The 14,341-nt window shown below is 42.0% G+C and overlaps 1 protein-coding gene across 1 annotated transcript in view; it reads left to right on the plus strand.

Moving 5' to 3' along the window:
• Positions 1–2,401: 2,401 nt before the first annotated feature.
• The window catches only part of SUPV3L1 (Suv3 like RNA helicase), a 29,538-nt gene continuing 17,598 nt past the window's right edge, over positions 2,402–14,341 (plus strand). The window contains exons 1-5 of the mRNA XM_023205049.2: positions 2,402–2,758; positions 8,226–8,303; positions 8,665–8,772; positions 9,860–9,974; positions 12,609–12,777. Of these exons, the coding sequence (XP_023060817.1) occupies positions 2,485–2,758; positions 8,226–8,303; positions 8,665–8,772; positions 9,860–9,974; positions 12,609–12,777 (744 nt within the window). The 5' untranslated portion in view covers positions 2,402–2,484. The remainder of the gene's footprint in view (positions 2,759–8,225; positions 8,304–8,664; positions 8,773–9,859; positions 9,975–12,608; positions 12,778–14,341) is intronic.

Consider the following 14,341-nt stretch of genomic DNA (forward strand, 5'->3'; position numbering starts at 1 on the left):
CACTTGAGGCCAGAAGTTCTGAGACCAGCCTGGCCAACATGGTGAAACTAAAGAGAATATAAAAATTAGCCAGGTATTGTGGTGCAGGCCTGTAGTCCCAGCTACTCGGGAGGCTGAGGCATGAGAATTGCTTGAGCCTGGGAAGTGGAGGTTGCAGTAAGCTATGATTGCGCCACTGCACTTCAGCCTGGGCAACAGAGTGAGATTCTGTCTTAAAAAGAAAAAAAAAAAAGATTTAGATTAGTATCTGAATCTACCACTTAGTGGGGAAAGTTACTTAACCTGGTGACAATAATACCTCTAAATGGTTGTCAAGCATATGAAAAGATTAAAATGAATAATATAGTACTTGTGTCAGTTACCTATTAAATGTTTGGTTTATCCTTCATTCTCCTAGTTTCCAAATCTGATGACACATCATTGTTTATTGACATTTTCTAGCATATTTAGTCACTCACTACATTATCTAAGGAGTCCTGTAAAATCTTTCCATTCCATATACATGGTCTCCATCATACTTCAGATACAGGAATCTACCACCTTCAGCTACAACTGTTGCTAAAGTTGTAATCTTCCTCCCTGCACATTTGTGTTTACCCTAGTCTATCCTAGGTACTTCCTAATGAATGATTTCTCTTCTCAAAAATGTAATCACTATTTGTAAGTCATAGAATTAGGCCTGCCTTAACTCTGGTATTTACATTTTTTCAGTATGTATTTTCCTTAGTTAAGCCTCTGCTTACATCGTTTCCTCTGACTAGAATTTACTTACCACTTCTCTATATGTTTTACTTTAAAGTCTGGCAGAAATCTCCTTACCACTCTAAAATTGCTCCTTTCTTTGAACTGCCATTAGCCTATTAGAGTAATAAGTGCATTATTTAATATGTACTGTTCCTATCACCAAAACCAGGTCAGAAACTTTGAAAGCAAAGGACTGTCTCCTTGTATCCCTGATGTTTAAAAATTATTTTGTGAATCAAAGACAGGTGGCAAATTGTCACTGGAATCCTATTAGACATACAGTATTGTGTATTACATAACACGTTCCTTCAAGTTGTAAGATCTTAATGATTTAAGTATAAAGAGATGTGAAGATGCCAAACTTGGGAATTTTTTTTTTTTTTTTTTTTAATACGGAGTCTCACTTTTTTGCCCAGGCTGGAGAGCAGTGGTCCAATCTCGGCTCACTGCAACCTGTAGCACCCAGGTTCAGACGATTCTCCTGCCTCGGCCTCCCTAGTAGCTGGGATTACAGGCGTGCACCACGACGCCCAGCTGATTTTTGTATTTTAGTAGAGACGGGATTTCATCACGTTTGCCAGGCTGGTCTAGAACTCCTGACCTCAGATGATCCACCGGCCTCGCCCTCCCTAAGTGCTGGGATTACAGGCGTGAGCCACCACGCCCAGCTTAAACTTGTTGAATCTAACATGTTTTTTTTTTTTTTTGAGACGGAGTCTTGCTCTGTCGCCCGAGCTGGAGTGCAGTGGCCAGATCTCAGCTCACTGCAAGCTCCGCCTCCCGGGTTTACGCCATTCTCCTGCCTCAGCCTCCGGAGTAGCTGGGACTACAGGCGCCCGCCACCTCGCCCGGCTAGTTTTTTTTGTATTTTTAGTAGAGACGGGGTTTCACCGTGTTAGCCAGGATGGTCTCGATCTCCTGACCTCGTGATCCGCCCGTCTCGGCCTCCCAAAGTGCTGGGATTACAGGCTTGAGCCACCGCGCCCGGCCTGAATCTAACATGTTGCAGCCTCACATGAGGACACGGTATTCAACAAATGCAATGGAACTAAACTATGGCTGGGGTACAGAGCACATATTTTTGCCATGTGGTTGTGACATAGCTGCTAGGATGATGTACACAAACTGCTCACATTAGAGCAAAAGTACTTACGTAATACAAGGGGTTTAATAGTGCAACACTATTTCTTAGCAACGTTTCTGAGGAGCATATCAAGTTATTATCGCTAATGTTACCATATCAGGAAAGGACGGTTAACAATGCAAGAAACTTTTGGGAAATGCTATTTAGTGTTTGAGTCCGCAAGACACACTCGTCCCCTGAGCATTCGCAGTTGCTGCTGCACCATCCATTCTCACTGCTCACCCACATGCTTCTAGACACTGGCTTGCCAAAGGACTAGTTTGCATCACGCGACACGACTAGCAGGCCCCCTCCGCTCATCTATGACATCCCAAAGATGCCTGATTATTTTCCCTTCTTTAGGGAAAGCTGGTCCCAATCACCAACAAAACTGAGAAACAGAACGAGAATTATGTCTAGCGGTTTTCTCTGCGAAGCTGCTTCTTCCCTGAAAGAACACCGTTACGGCACGGGTTTTTCCTTAACGGTCAGGCGTTTTCCCGGGCAGCTTACCTGCTCGGTCTGGGTCTTTCTGGACAGCAGGCGCAGGAGATGCGCGTCATTGTCCGCCGCCGTGTCCGCGGCTGCTGCCGGCGCCTGTGGAACTTGCGGCCTCGATGTCCTTCTCCCGGTGTGCCCTATTGTGGGCTCGGCTCCCAGCAGGGCGCCAGGCTGGCCACCGGGCAGCCATCTGCTCTGCCCTTCGCCCCCACTTTGGGCCCTTTCCTGGCCTTCTGGGGCAAGTTTCTGTCCTTGCTACCGCGTCCTCCTCTGCTTCAGGTGGCTCCAAAATCCCGAACACGTCGTTGTTCGTGCCCCTGACTGTGAAACCTCAGGGCCCCAGCGCCGATGGCGACGTCGGGGCCGAGCTAACCCGGCCTCTGGACAAGAGTGAGTGCGGGAACTACTGAGGGCGGTAGGGAGTGGTGTGTGCCAGGCCGAGACTGGTTGGGAGGAAGCTGCACCTCCTTCCCTGGGGATCCGAGGTCCCATCGAATGTTGTCATCGTGCTTCTCAATGTCTGCCTCCTTCGCTGGTGTGTGAGCCCCTTAAACAGCTTGGGACTGTGTCTGATTAATTCTTAACGCCTCGTCCCAGAAGCGGCCTTTTCCCTTTTACTGACCTGCTCTCTGAATGGTTTAAACACTCATGTGTTGGGACGATTTGACTTTTTTTGAGTTGTTATTTGGACGCCCGCTCTTTCTTGCATTCTTCTTTGTTTCTCTCCCGCCCCCAGAAGGGGAATGGGATGTGGCAATGAAAAGCCAGCGGAGGCTTCTTTTAGGATTCTTTGCCATTGAGGAGGCGCCGACTCATACCGCGCTGTTAGGCTGTGTGGTGGTTGCCAAGAGGAACCAGACTCAGATCCCAATCCCCTCTTAAGAAACGTAACGGTTTCTTGGGGAATGACACGTGTATGGAAAGTGAACTGTAATACAAGGTAGAACATGACAAGGTAGAACAAAGTAGGGTATCCCCGGCTCCAGAGAGAAAAGAAGAGGGTAGCATCAGTGAGTGGCAGCGGGCTTTGCTCAGCAAAACTGAAGTTCGGATGGATTCGTTGACAGAGAGGCATGTGAATGTTTTCAAGGTGAGTTTCGGGATGATTAGGGAGGTAAGGGAGTTTCCTCTGACCAAATGAAACTGGGAGGTTGAGGAAATGCTATCCAGGAATTGCCTCCAGGAATAGGAGGAGAAATGTCTCACTTCAACAAGCGACATTGGTGCCTCCTATTGTAAATCTAAAATATAAACTACAACATGTTTTTCAGAGCAGAAGTACAGTACTTTCACTAAACATGTGATGGAACTCACAGTATATATGTTCTTTGACCTGTTCTTCCAAGTCATTGTTAAGCAAGGCCTTTCACTTTACTTGGAGTTGGGAGACTGTCTTTGTTTCCTGCTGTTAAAACAGAATACCTGAGACTGAGTAATTTATAAGCAATAGAGGTGTATTTAACTCATGGTTCTAGAGGCCAGGATCTGATGAGGGCCTTTGGCTGCATCATCGCATGATGGAAGGTGGAAGGGCAAGTGAGCCTGTGAGACAGAGAAAGCGGGCTGAACTTACCTTTTTTTTCCAGGAGCCCACTCCTGCAACAACTAACTGACTTCTGTGATAATGGCATTAATCCACTCACAAGGGCAGACTCCTCTTGTCTTAATCACCTCTTAAAGGTTCCACCTCTCAACTGTTAAAATAGCAATTAAATTTCAGTATAAGTCTTGGAGAAAACATTCAAACCATAGCAGAGAGTGTATTATTTTAATAATGTAATTATACTATTATTTCTTTATTTTTAAATTGTAAAAATACATAAAATTTACTCTTTTAAACTTTTTTTTAGTTTTTTTTCCTTTACTCTGTTTTTTTAGAGACAGGGTCTTGCCCTGTACCCAAGCTGGAGTGTAGTGGTATGATCATAGCTCACTGTAACCTCCAACTCCCAGGCTCAAGCAATCCTTCTGGCTCAGCCTTCTAAGTAGCTAGGATTACAGGCATGCACCATCATGCCTGGATAATTTTTAAATTTTTTGTAGAGATGGGGTCTTGCTCTGTTGCCCAGGCTGGTCTCAAACTCCTGAGCTCCAGGGATCCTCCTGCCATGGCCTCCCAAAGCACTGAGATTACAGACCTGAGCTACTGCACCCAGCCAGTCTTAAATATTTTTAAGCACACAGGTCACTAGTGTGTTAAGTATATTGACATTGTTGAGAAATAGATGAGAACTTTTTCATCTTGCAGAGTTGAAACTCAAATAATAGTTTACCCATTAAAGAACAATTTTCCATTTGTTTTATATTATTTGAAGGCATAAGGTAATTTGGATGAGATAATTTGCCTTATTGTATTCAAATATTGATAAATTCTTATTTTCTGCAGCTATTATAATTTACCTGAAAATGTAAATGTCTTTGCTGCTTCCTGTAAGAAGATGGAGTAAAGACATAAGTTTGTCAGCACTAGATTTTCTTCTGGTGGAGAATCCTTAGCTACTTCATTGGGTCTGTGTGCCAGGTGATTTTTCATCTCCTTTGACTGGGATTGGTCCAGATGTTGAATTTACTAGAATGATTTTTCAGCATGGCAGGAGGGGCTACAGAAGATGATAAATTACTACACTCTGATATAGCCATGTGATTAAGGTGTCAGATTTCCATTTAGCTTAGCAATCGGGACAAGAAGCTGTCACTTCTCAATCTCTTTTGCCTACTCATAGCCCAAAAAGTTGAGGTACTTAAAGGCTTTATCCTGCGTCACGTTGCTGCTTTATTCCGTGTTCTCTATGGGGTGTCTCATTCTCGCTCTCTCCCTCACTAATTCAGTATTCCTTTCAGATCTTTGTCTCTACCCTGGACCTCTCTCCTTCACCCTGGATGTATATATCTTGCTGCCTACCAGGTGTCTCCACTTGTCTTTCTTACACACACCTCACCTTAGCATGTCAAGACAACTTACCTTCCTCCTGGTAGACCTGCTCCTCCTTCCAGCCTGCTTCTCCAGGTGCTCAGGTCAAACCTGGTAGTCTTTGTTCTTCCATCCCTCACCCCTACATCTAACAATCAGAGAAAGCCCAGTTGATGAGTCTTGTTGATTCTACCTCATAAATATTGAATTCATTCATTTCCCTCATTCTCCACTGCAACCAGCTTAGTCTAAATTGCCAACTTCCATCTTTTGACTGGACTGCACATATAGCCCCTTATGTGTCTCCTCATATGCCTTTGATCCCTCCATTCTATTCTCTACCTGCAGTCAGAATGTTCTTTTAAAAAGACTAGGCTGGGCGCAGTGTCTCATGCCTGCAATCCCAGCACTTTGGGAGGCCCAGGAGGGTGGATTGCTTGAGCCCAGGAGTTAAACATGGCGAAACTCCATCTCTACAAAAAATACAGAAGTTAGCCAGGCATGATGGTGTGCGCCTGTAGTTCCAGCTACTTGGGAGGCTGAGGTGGGAGGGTGGCTTGAGCCTGGGTAGTAGTAGAGGTTGCAGTGAGCCGAGATTGCACCATCACACTCCAGCCTGGGTGACAAGAGTGAGACCCTGTCTCAAATAAAAAAAGAAAGATACAATTTTAATTTACATACCAGAAAGCTCACCCTTTAAAAGTGTATAATTCGGCCGGGCGCGGTGGCTCAAGCCTGTAATCCCAGCACTTTGGGAGGCCGAGATGGGCGGATCACGAGGTCAGGAGATCGAGACCATCCTGGCTAACCCGGTGAAACCCATCTCTACTAAAAAAAAAAATACAAAAAACTAGCTGGGCGAGGTGGCGGGCGCCTGTAGTCCCAGCTACTCCGGAGGCTGAGGCAGGAGAATGGCGTGAACCCGGGAGGCGGAGCTTGCAGTGAGCCGAGATCCGGCCACTGCACTCCAGCCCAGGCAACAGAGCGAGACTCCGTCTCAAAAAAAAAAAAAAAGTGTATAATTCATTGGTAGTATATTTGCAGGATTGTGCAATCATCACCATAATTTCATTTTAGAACATTTTTATCACCCTGAAAAGAAGCCTGATATCTATTAGCAAGTCACTCTAGTCCCCCAGTCCCCAGTATCTTTTTTTTTAGCCCCAGATAACCACTAATCTACATTCTGTCTGTTGATTTGCCTGTTGTGTGTATTTCGTATTAATAGCGTCATACAGTATGTGGTCTTTTGTAACTGGTTTCTTTTACTTTACATAATGAGAAATTTCACATTTTGGAAGCATTTTGAGTAAAACAGCATGAATCTTATATAACATGGTAGTATTAGTCACAGAAAATAGATTAATTCTAAATAAATGTGATCTGTCTTTAGTTTGTATCGAGTTTGTAGGTCAGCAGAATTTTCCCAAGCAGTTGCACTTGCTTTTTTCCAATCTTTTATTTGTCATTGATTTTTCTACCCTTGATACTAAGAAATTGTTGGCCAGGAGCAGTAACTCAAGCCTGTAATCCCAGCACTTTATGGGAGACTGAGGCTGGTAGATCACCTGAGGTCAGGAGTTTGAGACCAGCCTGACCAACATGGAGAAACCCTGTCCCTACTAAAAATACAAAATTATTCGGGCATGGTGCATGGTGATGCATACCTGTAATCCCAGCTACTTGGGAGGCTGAGGCAGGAGAATCTCTTGAGCCCAGGGGGTGGAGGTTGCGGTGAGCCGAGATCACGCCATTGCACTCCAGCCTGGGCAACAAGAGTGAAACTCCATCTTCGAAAAAAAAAAAAAGAAACTGTTGTTCTACTCAGCACAAAGTAACAGAGACCCAAAAATCTGCCTGTGGTCTGGAATATAAATACACACACACACACACACACACACACACACACACGCTCTGTGTGTGTATGTGTATCTCATAGTTAATTGTGGGCAGATCTAGTGGCTAAACCAGTGATTCTGAAATTTCCTCATTCTGTCAAAGTTTTGTTAGTGGGAAGCTTTGTTCAGGCTTGATTTCTTCAATGAGTGTTGTGTGTATTGGACTGTGTGAAAATGTGGTTGGCACATTTGCAGAAGGTAAAAATACAGGCCACTTGGCCTTTCTGAATTTCATGGGTAAAGTCTATGTCCTCATTGTGGCTTCTCCTCCTAGAAATACATAGTGTGTGGCTGAGTCAGTAAAATGTTTATTGAATAATGCTGTAGTATTTTAACATATACAACCATAATACAATCTCAGCTTGATTAGTTTAAAATATTTTTACCTGTAAGATTATTGATTCATAGTGGCATGTTATCTTCCAATAGCATAGACATTTCTCTGCTGTCACCCTTGACAGTCATCTAACCCTTGCTTGAGTAATTCAATTGTCAAGAAGCTCTCACTTTTCACTGTTCTAATTGTTAGGAAGTTCTTGTATAAATTCCACTGAAATATGCTCCCACTGACTTTAGTTTTGCCAGGTAGCACAAAACAAGTGTAATCTTTTGTCCCTGAAATCATCATCCTCAAACTTAAGATCAACCTGGCTTCCTTAAGCATGAGGATCTGGTCCTTGCTGTGTTGGTTGTCTTTCTGGATGTTTTAGCTGCTCGCTGTTTGGATGTACAGAATAGTTATAGTGAATAACGCTGTGGCTCTCGACATATAAATGGCCTGGTGAAGGCTTGAGGCTGCCTCTGATCCCAGAGTGCGTTGCTCATTCCTCTGAGGTATAACAGGGTGTTGCATTGTTTGACTCGATCATTTTTCTTAACACTCCCATCGCATATCAATTCATAAAGAAGGATCAACTGAAACCTTCTAGTTCTTGCAACACTCATTAAACTGCTGCCTTTAGTGTTACTGCTTCAAGTTTCTTTTGCCTTTTTTTCAGCATTTATCTAAGATAAGGAAACATATTAAATTTTGACATCTCTCTTCTAGATGAAGTAAAGAAGGTCTTAGACAAGTTTTACAAGAGGAAAGAAGTTCAGAAACTGGGTGCTGATTATGGACTTGATGGTAAGGCCCAAAACATCTTCATAGAGATATTTTATTACCTCTTACAGTACAGCTTGGTCAGGATTGTGCGACCCCTTGTGTGACCTGGAAATAAGTACATATGCTTCTGGCTGGGTGGGAGACTGGCAAGGCTCACCTGATGAGCCATACTGCACAGCAGAGGAGCTGCAGGTGCGGCCTTCCTTCATGCTGTGCTAGGACTTCAGTTTTAGCCCAGATCGTAATAAACCAGCTGTACTACCAAAAAAAAAAAAAAAAAAAAAGGAAAAAAAAGACTCTTTGATGAGTTTGGTGTGGTGTTTCTGTGTGCTTTTTAAAATGAGAACTAAGCCTTAGATCTTTTCATTTTGTGTTTCTACAGCTCGTCTCTTCCACCAAGCTTTCATAAGCTTTAGAAATTATATTATGCAGTCTCATTCCCTGGATGTGGACATTCACATTGTTTTGAATGATATTTGCTTCGGTGCAGGCAAGTGTTTAGAGACTTTTTAAAATCCTATTGAACATACCTTCTATTTTTTCTCATACTTCATGTTCATTTCTCTAGAAGGGCTTATTTGGTTTAGAATGGGTCTGGTAACATCCTCTGTAAATAATTCAGTGCTTTGACAGGATGACTTCTAGGTTGTTTGCTTTTATATTGGGTCCCTGAGCTAGTTATTACATCACCCATATGTCTTAGACTGGAGGAAAACTGGGGCCCAGTGAAATAAAGCTCTTACACAAGTTAGAATTAATGCATAACAGATTCCGTCTATTTCTGCCGCTGGCTTCCTTCTTCCTCATATCAGGACATAGTTCTTACTATAAAAGAAAAAAAAAATCAGAATATCATCGTTTTATTCCCACAGGCAGTTTGGCTTTGGTTATGTATTTGACTCTTAGACCTGTATCTTGTGCCCAGCACTGAGGATACAACACAGAATGGGACATGCCCCAGCCTCCTCTCAGAGCCACTAAGATGTGGAGAATTCTTGCTGAGGAACAAACACATGTTTTGCCTGTCTGTGGTTTTCGAAGTTTAAAAAATGTTTGTACCTTCATCTCTGTAATGTACATGTCTAGGTTCTTTATTTTTAATTTAACTTTTGCCAGTGCTAATCTTTGCCTGTTTGTACTAAAAGAGTAGAACATGGTGGTTGCTAGCCAATTTCCTGTTTTCCTGAAAATATAAATGAAATTAAAAGGAAAAAGTAAGACAAAACAGGATCCCAGAAAAGGATAAAGCCCGTAACTTCAGGACTTTTCTACTTTTGTTTTCTTTTTTTTCCTTTTTTTTTTTTGAGACAGGGTCTCGCTCTGTCACCCAGGCTGGAGTGCAGTGGCTCAGTCTCAGCTCAGTGTGTAGCCTCAACCTCCTGGGCTCAAGCCATCCTTCCAGGTCGGCTTTCCAAAGTGCTGGGATTGTTGACGTGAGCTACTGCGCCCAGAGAGGACTTTTCTTTTTATCCTGGCAATGCCCCCGCACCTTAGCTTACTAAGAAAAAAGATTTCACTAAATTTAGTTACGAATTTTATGTAGATTGCACATGTTAATACAGTGTTTTATTTTCCAGCTCATGTGGATGATTTATTTCCATTTTTCTTGAGACATGCCAAACAAATATTTCCTGTGTTGGACTGTAAGGATGATCTACGTAAAATCAGTGATTTAAGAATACCACCTAACTGGTTAGTTTCTCCTTTTGTGGATTTGAAATTTTCAGTTTCTAATCTTGGATGATTCATGGTCATTTTTTTTATTGTATTCTAGATAATAAATTTTAAGGAGTCTGGATTAGGTTGTTTTCCTAAAATAAAAAGAGGCAATTAACTCTGTTAGGCAATTAACTGGTATCTCACCTTGATGCACATTGAGTGTGGTTTTAGGTTTTATTAGGGCAGATCTAGAATAGCCGTGACTTAACGATGTTGTCCTTAAGTCTAAGCTATGGCCTTCCTGATGTTTTAGCTGAGTGCCTGGGTGTTAATGAGTTCTTTCCACCATGGCTGGAACTGCAACATCACCTAGCACTTGAGACATCTTTGAAACTTTCCACTCAAAGCCTTGGTAGGCTGCTCATTCCTAGACCCTGCCGATTCTTACCTTGTACATGGTTAGCCCAGCCCTTGGCCAGTAACTTACAGGGAACCCCCACACAGACTTCTGGGCTCTCCTTCTATGCACCCTTCTCTTCCACACTCTGTTCTTCACATTTTGGCTGCTCCGAACTTGATCTCTGCTGCTCACTTCAGTGAGCCTGTCATATTCTGCTTGGGTTCCACCTCCCTATGCCTTACTGGGGTGCAGTACGGCTCATCCCAAGTGTTCTTTTCTTTCAAGAATTGCAGTCCTGCATTGCCTATGTCCCGTGTCCCCACACATTTACTGCATGTATTTTGCCCTGCTTTGTACTTTTTTTTTTTTTGAGACCATTGATTTTTAATATTTTCTTTAAAAAAGTACAAAGGAAATTTAACTCTGTAGGTCAACACAATTCAAGGAAAGAGGGAAAAATGGAATTTCAGAGCAAAGGTTGTTTAGGTTATCACATTCCCACACTCCCAATTCCCATAAAACAAGAATTTCACTCCATGACGCAGAGGAACATTGAATGATAGCTCAGAAATGTTGATAGCTGAGGTACTGAAATTAACAAAAGGATTTTGCTTGTCCTTGATTATTCTGTCCTGTGATGAATAAAATCTACACTAAAGGACAGGTAAGGAAAACTTGTAGCAGAAAAAAGACTAAATGTACCAAACACAGCAGTACAAACCACTCCTTGGCAGAAGTGTGCTTCTAAAAGAATGGGGCCGTAATCAGGTAGCTGAACTACTAGGCTACTGTCACTCCCAGCCCATTCCCAAATAAATAGTGTGGAAGTGTAATAGTGTAGTAGTATTTGATTCAACAAAGAAAGGCTTTCACCCCTATTCAAGGCAAACATTGCCATGACTAGATGAGCCCTGGCAGGTAATAAGACGAGTGTAAAATCACAGGTACTTCTAGTTTATCCCCAGTTATACTGAACTCACACATTGGTGTCATCTTCTCTCATCCCAACACTTGTTCACTCTTTTATGCTGTCTCCAGTGCGAAAGACCTTGGGGAAATAAAAAAATCCTTCAGATAATATATCCTTCTCAGTCTTCAGGTTGTGTAATGCTTCAGTGCTTCAATACTGTTCTAGGTTTACTCACATTCCATCAAATTCAGTTTAATTCACTTATTCTAACTTGAATTACGATATACAAACCCTGACCTCCAAAAGAAGTGTCAGATGAGTCTCTCCCTTGCCCCCAAAGTTTTGTGGGGCTCTCCCTTTTGTTTCCCTCTAGAATGGAACTGTGTTGCCCCTGGCTACCTATAGATGAAAAAATGTAGTTGTTTCTGGAAAAAAAAAAAGACTTGGATTTGCCAAGTTTACTTAAATTGGTATCTTTCCAATCATCTAGGCTGGATATTGCCCACATCTAGTAGGCTATACTTACCCCAGTTCTTTGCAACATATGAGGCACAACATACATATATGTACTTGTTTTGGGTTTTTTTGTTTTTTGTTTTTTGTATTTGAGATAGAGTCTTACTCTGTCACCCAGGCTGGAGTGCAGTGGTGTGTTCTCGGCTCACTGCAACGCCCACCTCCCAGGTTCAAGTGATTCTGCTGCCTCAGCCTCCTGAGTAGCTGGGATTACAGACGTGTGCTACCACACCTGACTAATTTTTGTATTTTTAGTAGATACAGGGTCTCAGCATGTTGGCCGTGCTCGTCTTGAACTCCTGACCTCAGGTGATCCTCCCACCTTGGCCTCCCAAAGTGCTGGGATTACAGGCATGAGCCACCATGCTCCGCCTGTACTTGTTTTTAGTGGGAGGGCAAGTCTAGTGCCAGTTATTCCACTATGGCCAGAAGTAGAAGACTCCATTATTATATTTGTGTATGTTGGAATTCAGGGGCCTACGAATGTTTGCTTTTAGAGTCATGTGTTTAGAGCTGTGGGAATGATGTGAACATAGTATGGAACTGATAGCAGTTTAAATTTATTTTTAGTAACCGCTGAGAAAAAGATATTTGTACAATGGGAAAAATATCCAAGACATTAATTTGCATTTGGGTTTTTCTGTTCTCTAGTTAGTAAATACCATTCCTGGAAACAAGTCATTATTTTAATGTGGATATGAAACCCACTGTTTAGTTTTTCAAAGACTTGATCTGGTGAATATTAAGAGTATATTTCATTTGGCATTTGTTTCATTTGATATCTTTGCCAGGATGGATTTTGAGGTTAATGGATTAAGCTGTTTACTTACTCATGTTTTAGGTACCCAGATGCTAGAGCCGTGCAGCGGAAGATAATATTTCATTCAGGCCCCACAAACAGTGGAAAGACTTATCACGCAATCCAGAAATACTTCTCAGCAAAGTCTGGAGTGTATTGTGGCCCTCTAAAATTACTGGCACATGAGATCTTCGAAAAGAGTAATGCTGCTGTCAGTATATTACCAAATATTTGCTCATTTTTTTCTTAATTTTCTTTTTTGGTGGGAGTGAGAAAAGATGTTTGTAGTAATTTACTGTTAACAAGAAATTACCATATTTCATTGTATCTAAGAGGCTGTCAATTGTAAGATGTACCATTATTTTATATAGAGTTAAGAAAGAAAAAGACGCTACCAACTGACTCTGCCATGCTATCAATTCTAAAGATGCACCTTGATTTCAGAGATACAAAAATGTGAAAACATGTGCCCAGTACAATGAATGAAATACAATATTGAAGAACATTTTACATATGTAGAGAAATGCAGAAAGTAACATACAAATAAGCTTGAACCTATTAACACCACCTCATCATATCTTAACATTTTGTCATACTTGCTTCACTTACTTTTCTAAGAAATAAAATATTGTTGCTATAGTCAAAACTCTGTAGTCCTTTGCCCCCTCAGGTTAAGCACTACTCTATGATATTTAATTTACCTTTTATAGATTAGACCTCTGGTGCTATCAGCTAAAACTAATGATAAAGACTGAAGCCACCTTTTCAAAACTGAAAGGACTGAAGCCCTGTGGTCTGAGGCATCATTTTCACTAAATGGGCTACATTTTGGTTCATTGTTTTATTATGACTTTATAATGTGAGTTTAACCAGTTTTGGTAGGTAATTTGCATTCTCTCTTTTTTTTTTTTTCTTTCTGAACAGTTTGGATAATTTACATACATAATGCCTCTTTATCTGTAAATACTTGAGTACATGTTTCCTGAGAACAGACTTTTTACACAGGATATTTGTCTGAGGCAGGGCATTTAATATTGATAGATTACTCTTCCTTAATACACAGTCCATATTCAAATTTTATCAGTTGACCATTATACCCCATCCTCCACCCTTCCAGGGTTCTTTTCAGGGTCTCACACTGTATTTAGTTGTCACATCTCTAGTTTCCATTAATTTTGGACAGTTCCTCAGTCTTCCTTTGTCTTTCATAACTTGTACATTTTGGAAGACTACAGGTCAGTTGTGTTGTGAACTGTCCCTCAGTTTGGATGTGTCTGATGTTTCCCCATGATTAGATTCAGGCCATTATGATGACCAGCCATCCCAGTTTGCCTAGACTTCTCCAGATTTAGCACCAAGAGTCCTCCATTCTGGGGGACCCAATAGTCCTAGACAAACCAGAATGATTGATCACCCTGATATAGCATTAATATTGGTCCCTCTCAGGGAATTATAATAGGAGATCTTTACATTCTTTTTTTTTTTTTTTTAAGGCGGAGTCTGGAGTGCAGTGGTGTGATCTCGGCTCACTGCAAACTCCACCTCTCCGGTTTACGCCATTCTCCTGCCTCAGCCTCCTGAGTAGCTGGGACTACAGGTGCCTGCCACCATGCCCAGCTAATTTTTTGTATTTTTAGTGGAGACGAGATTTCACCGTGTTAGCCAGGATGGTCTTGATTTCCCAACCTCATGATCCGCCTGCCTCGGCCTCCTAAAGTGCTGGGATTACAGGTGTGAGCCACCGCTTCCAGCCTGTCTTTACATTCTTAAATTGT

This window comes from Piliocolobus tephrosceles, chromosome 9 (genome assembly GCF_002776525.5).
Source record: "Piliocolobus tephrosceles isolate RC106 chromosome 9, ASM277652v3, whole genome shotgun sequence".
NCBI lineage: Eukaryota > Metazoa > Chordata > Mammalia > Primates > Cercopithecidae > Piliocolobus > Piliocolobus tephrosceles.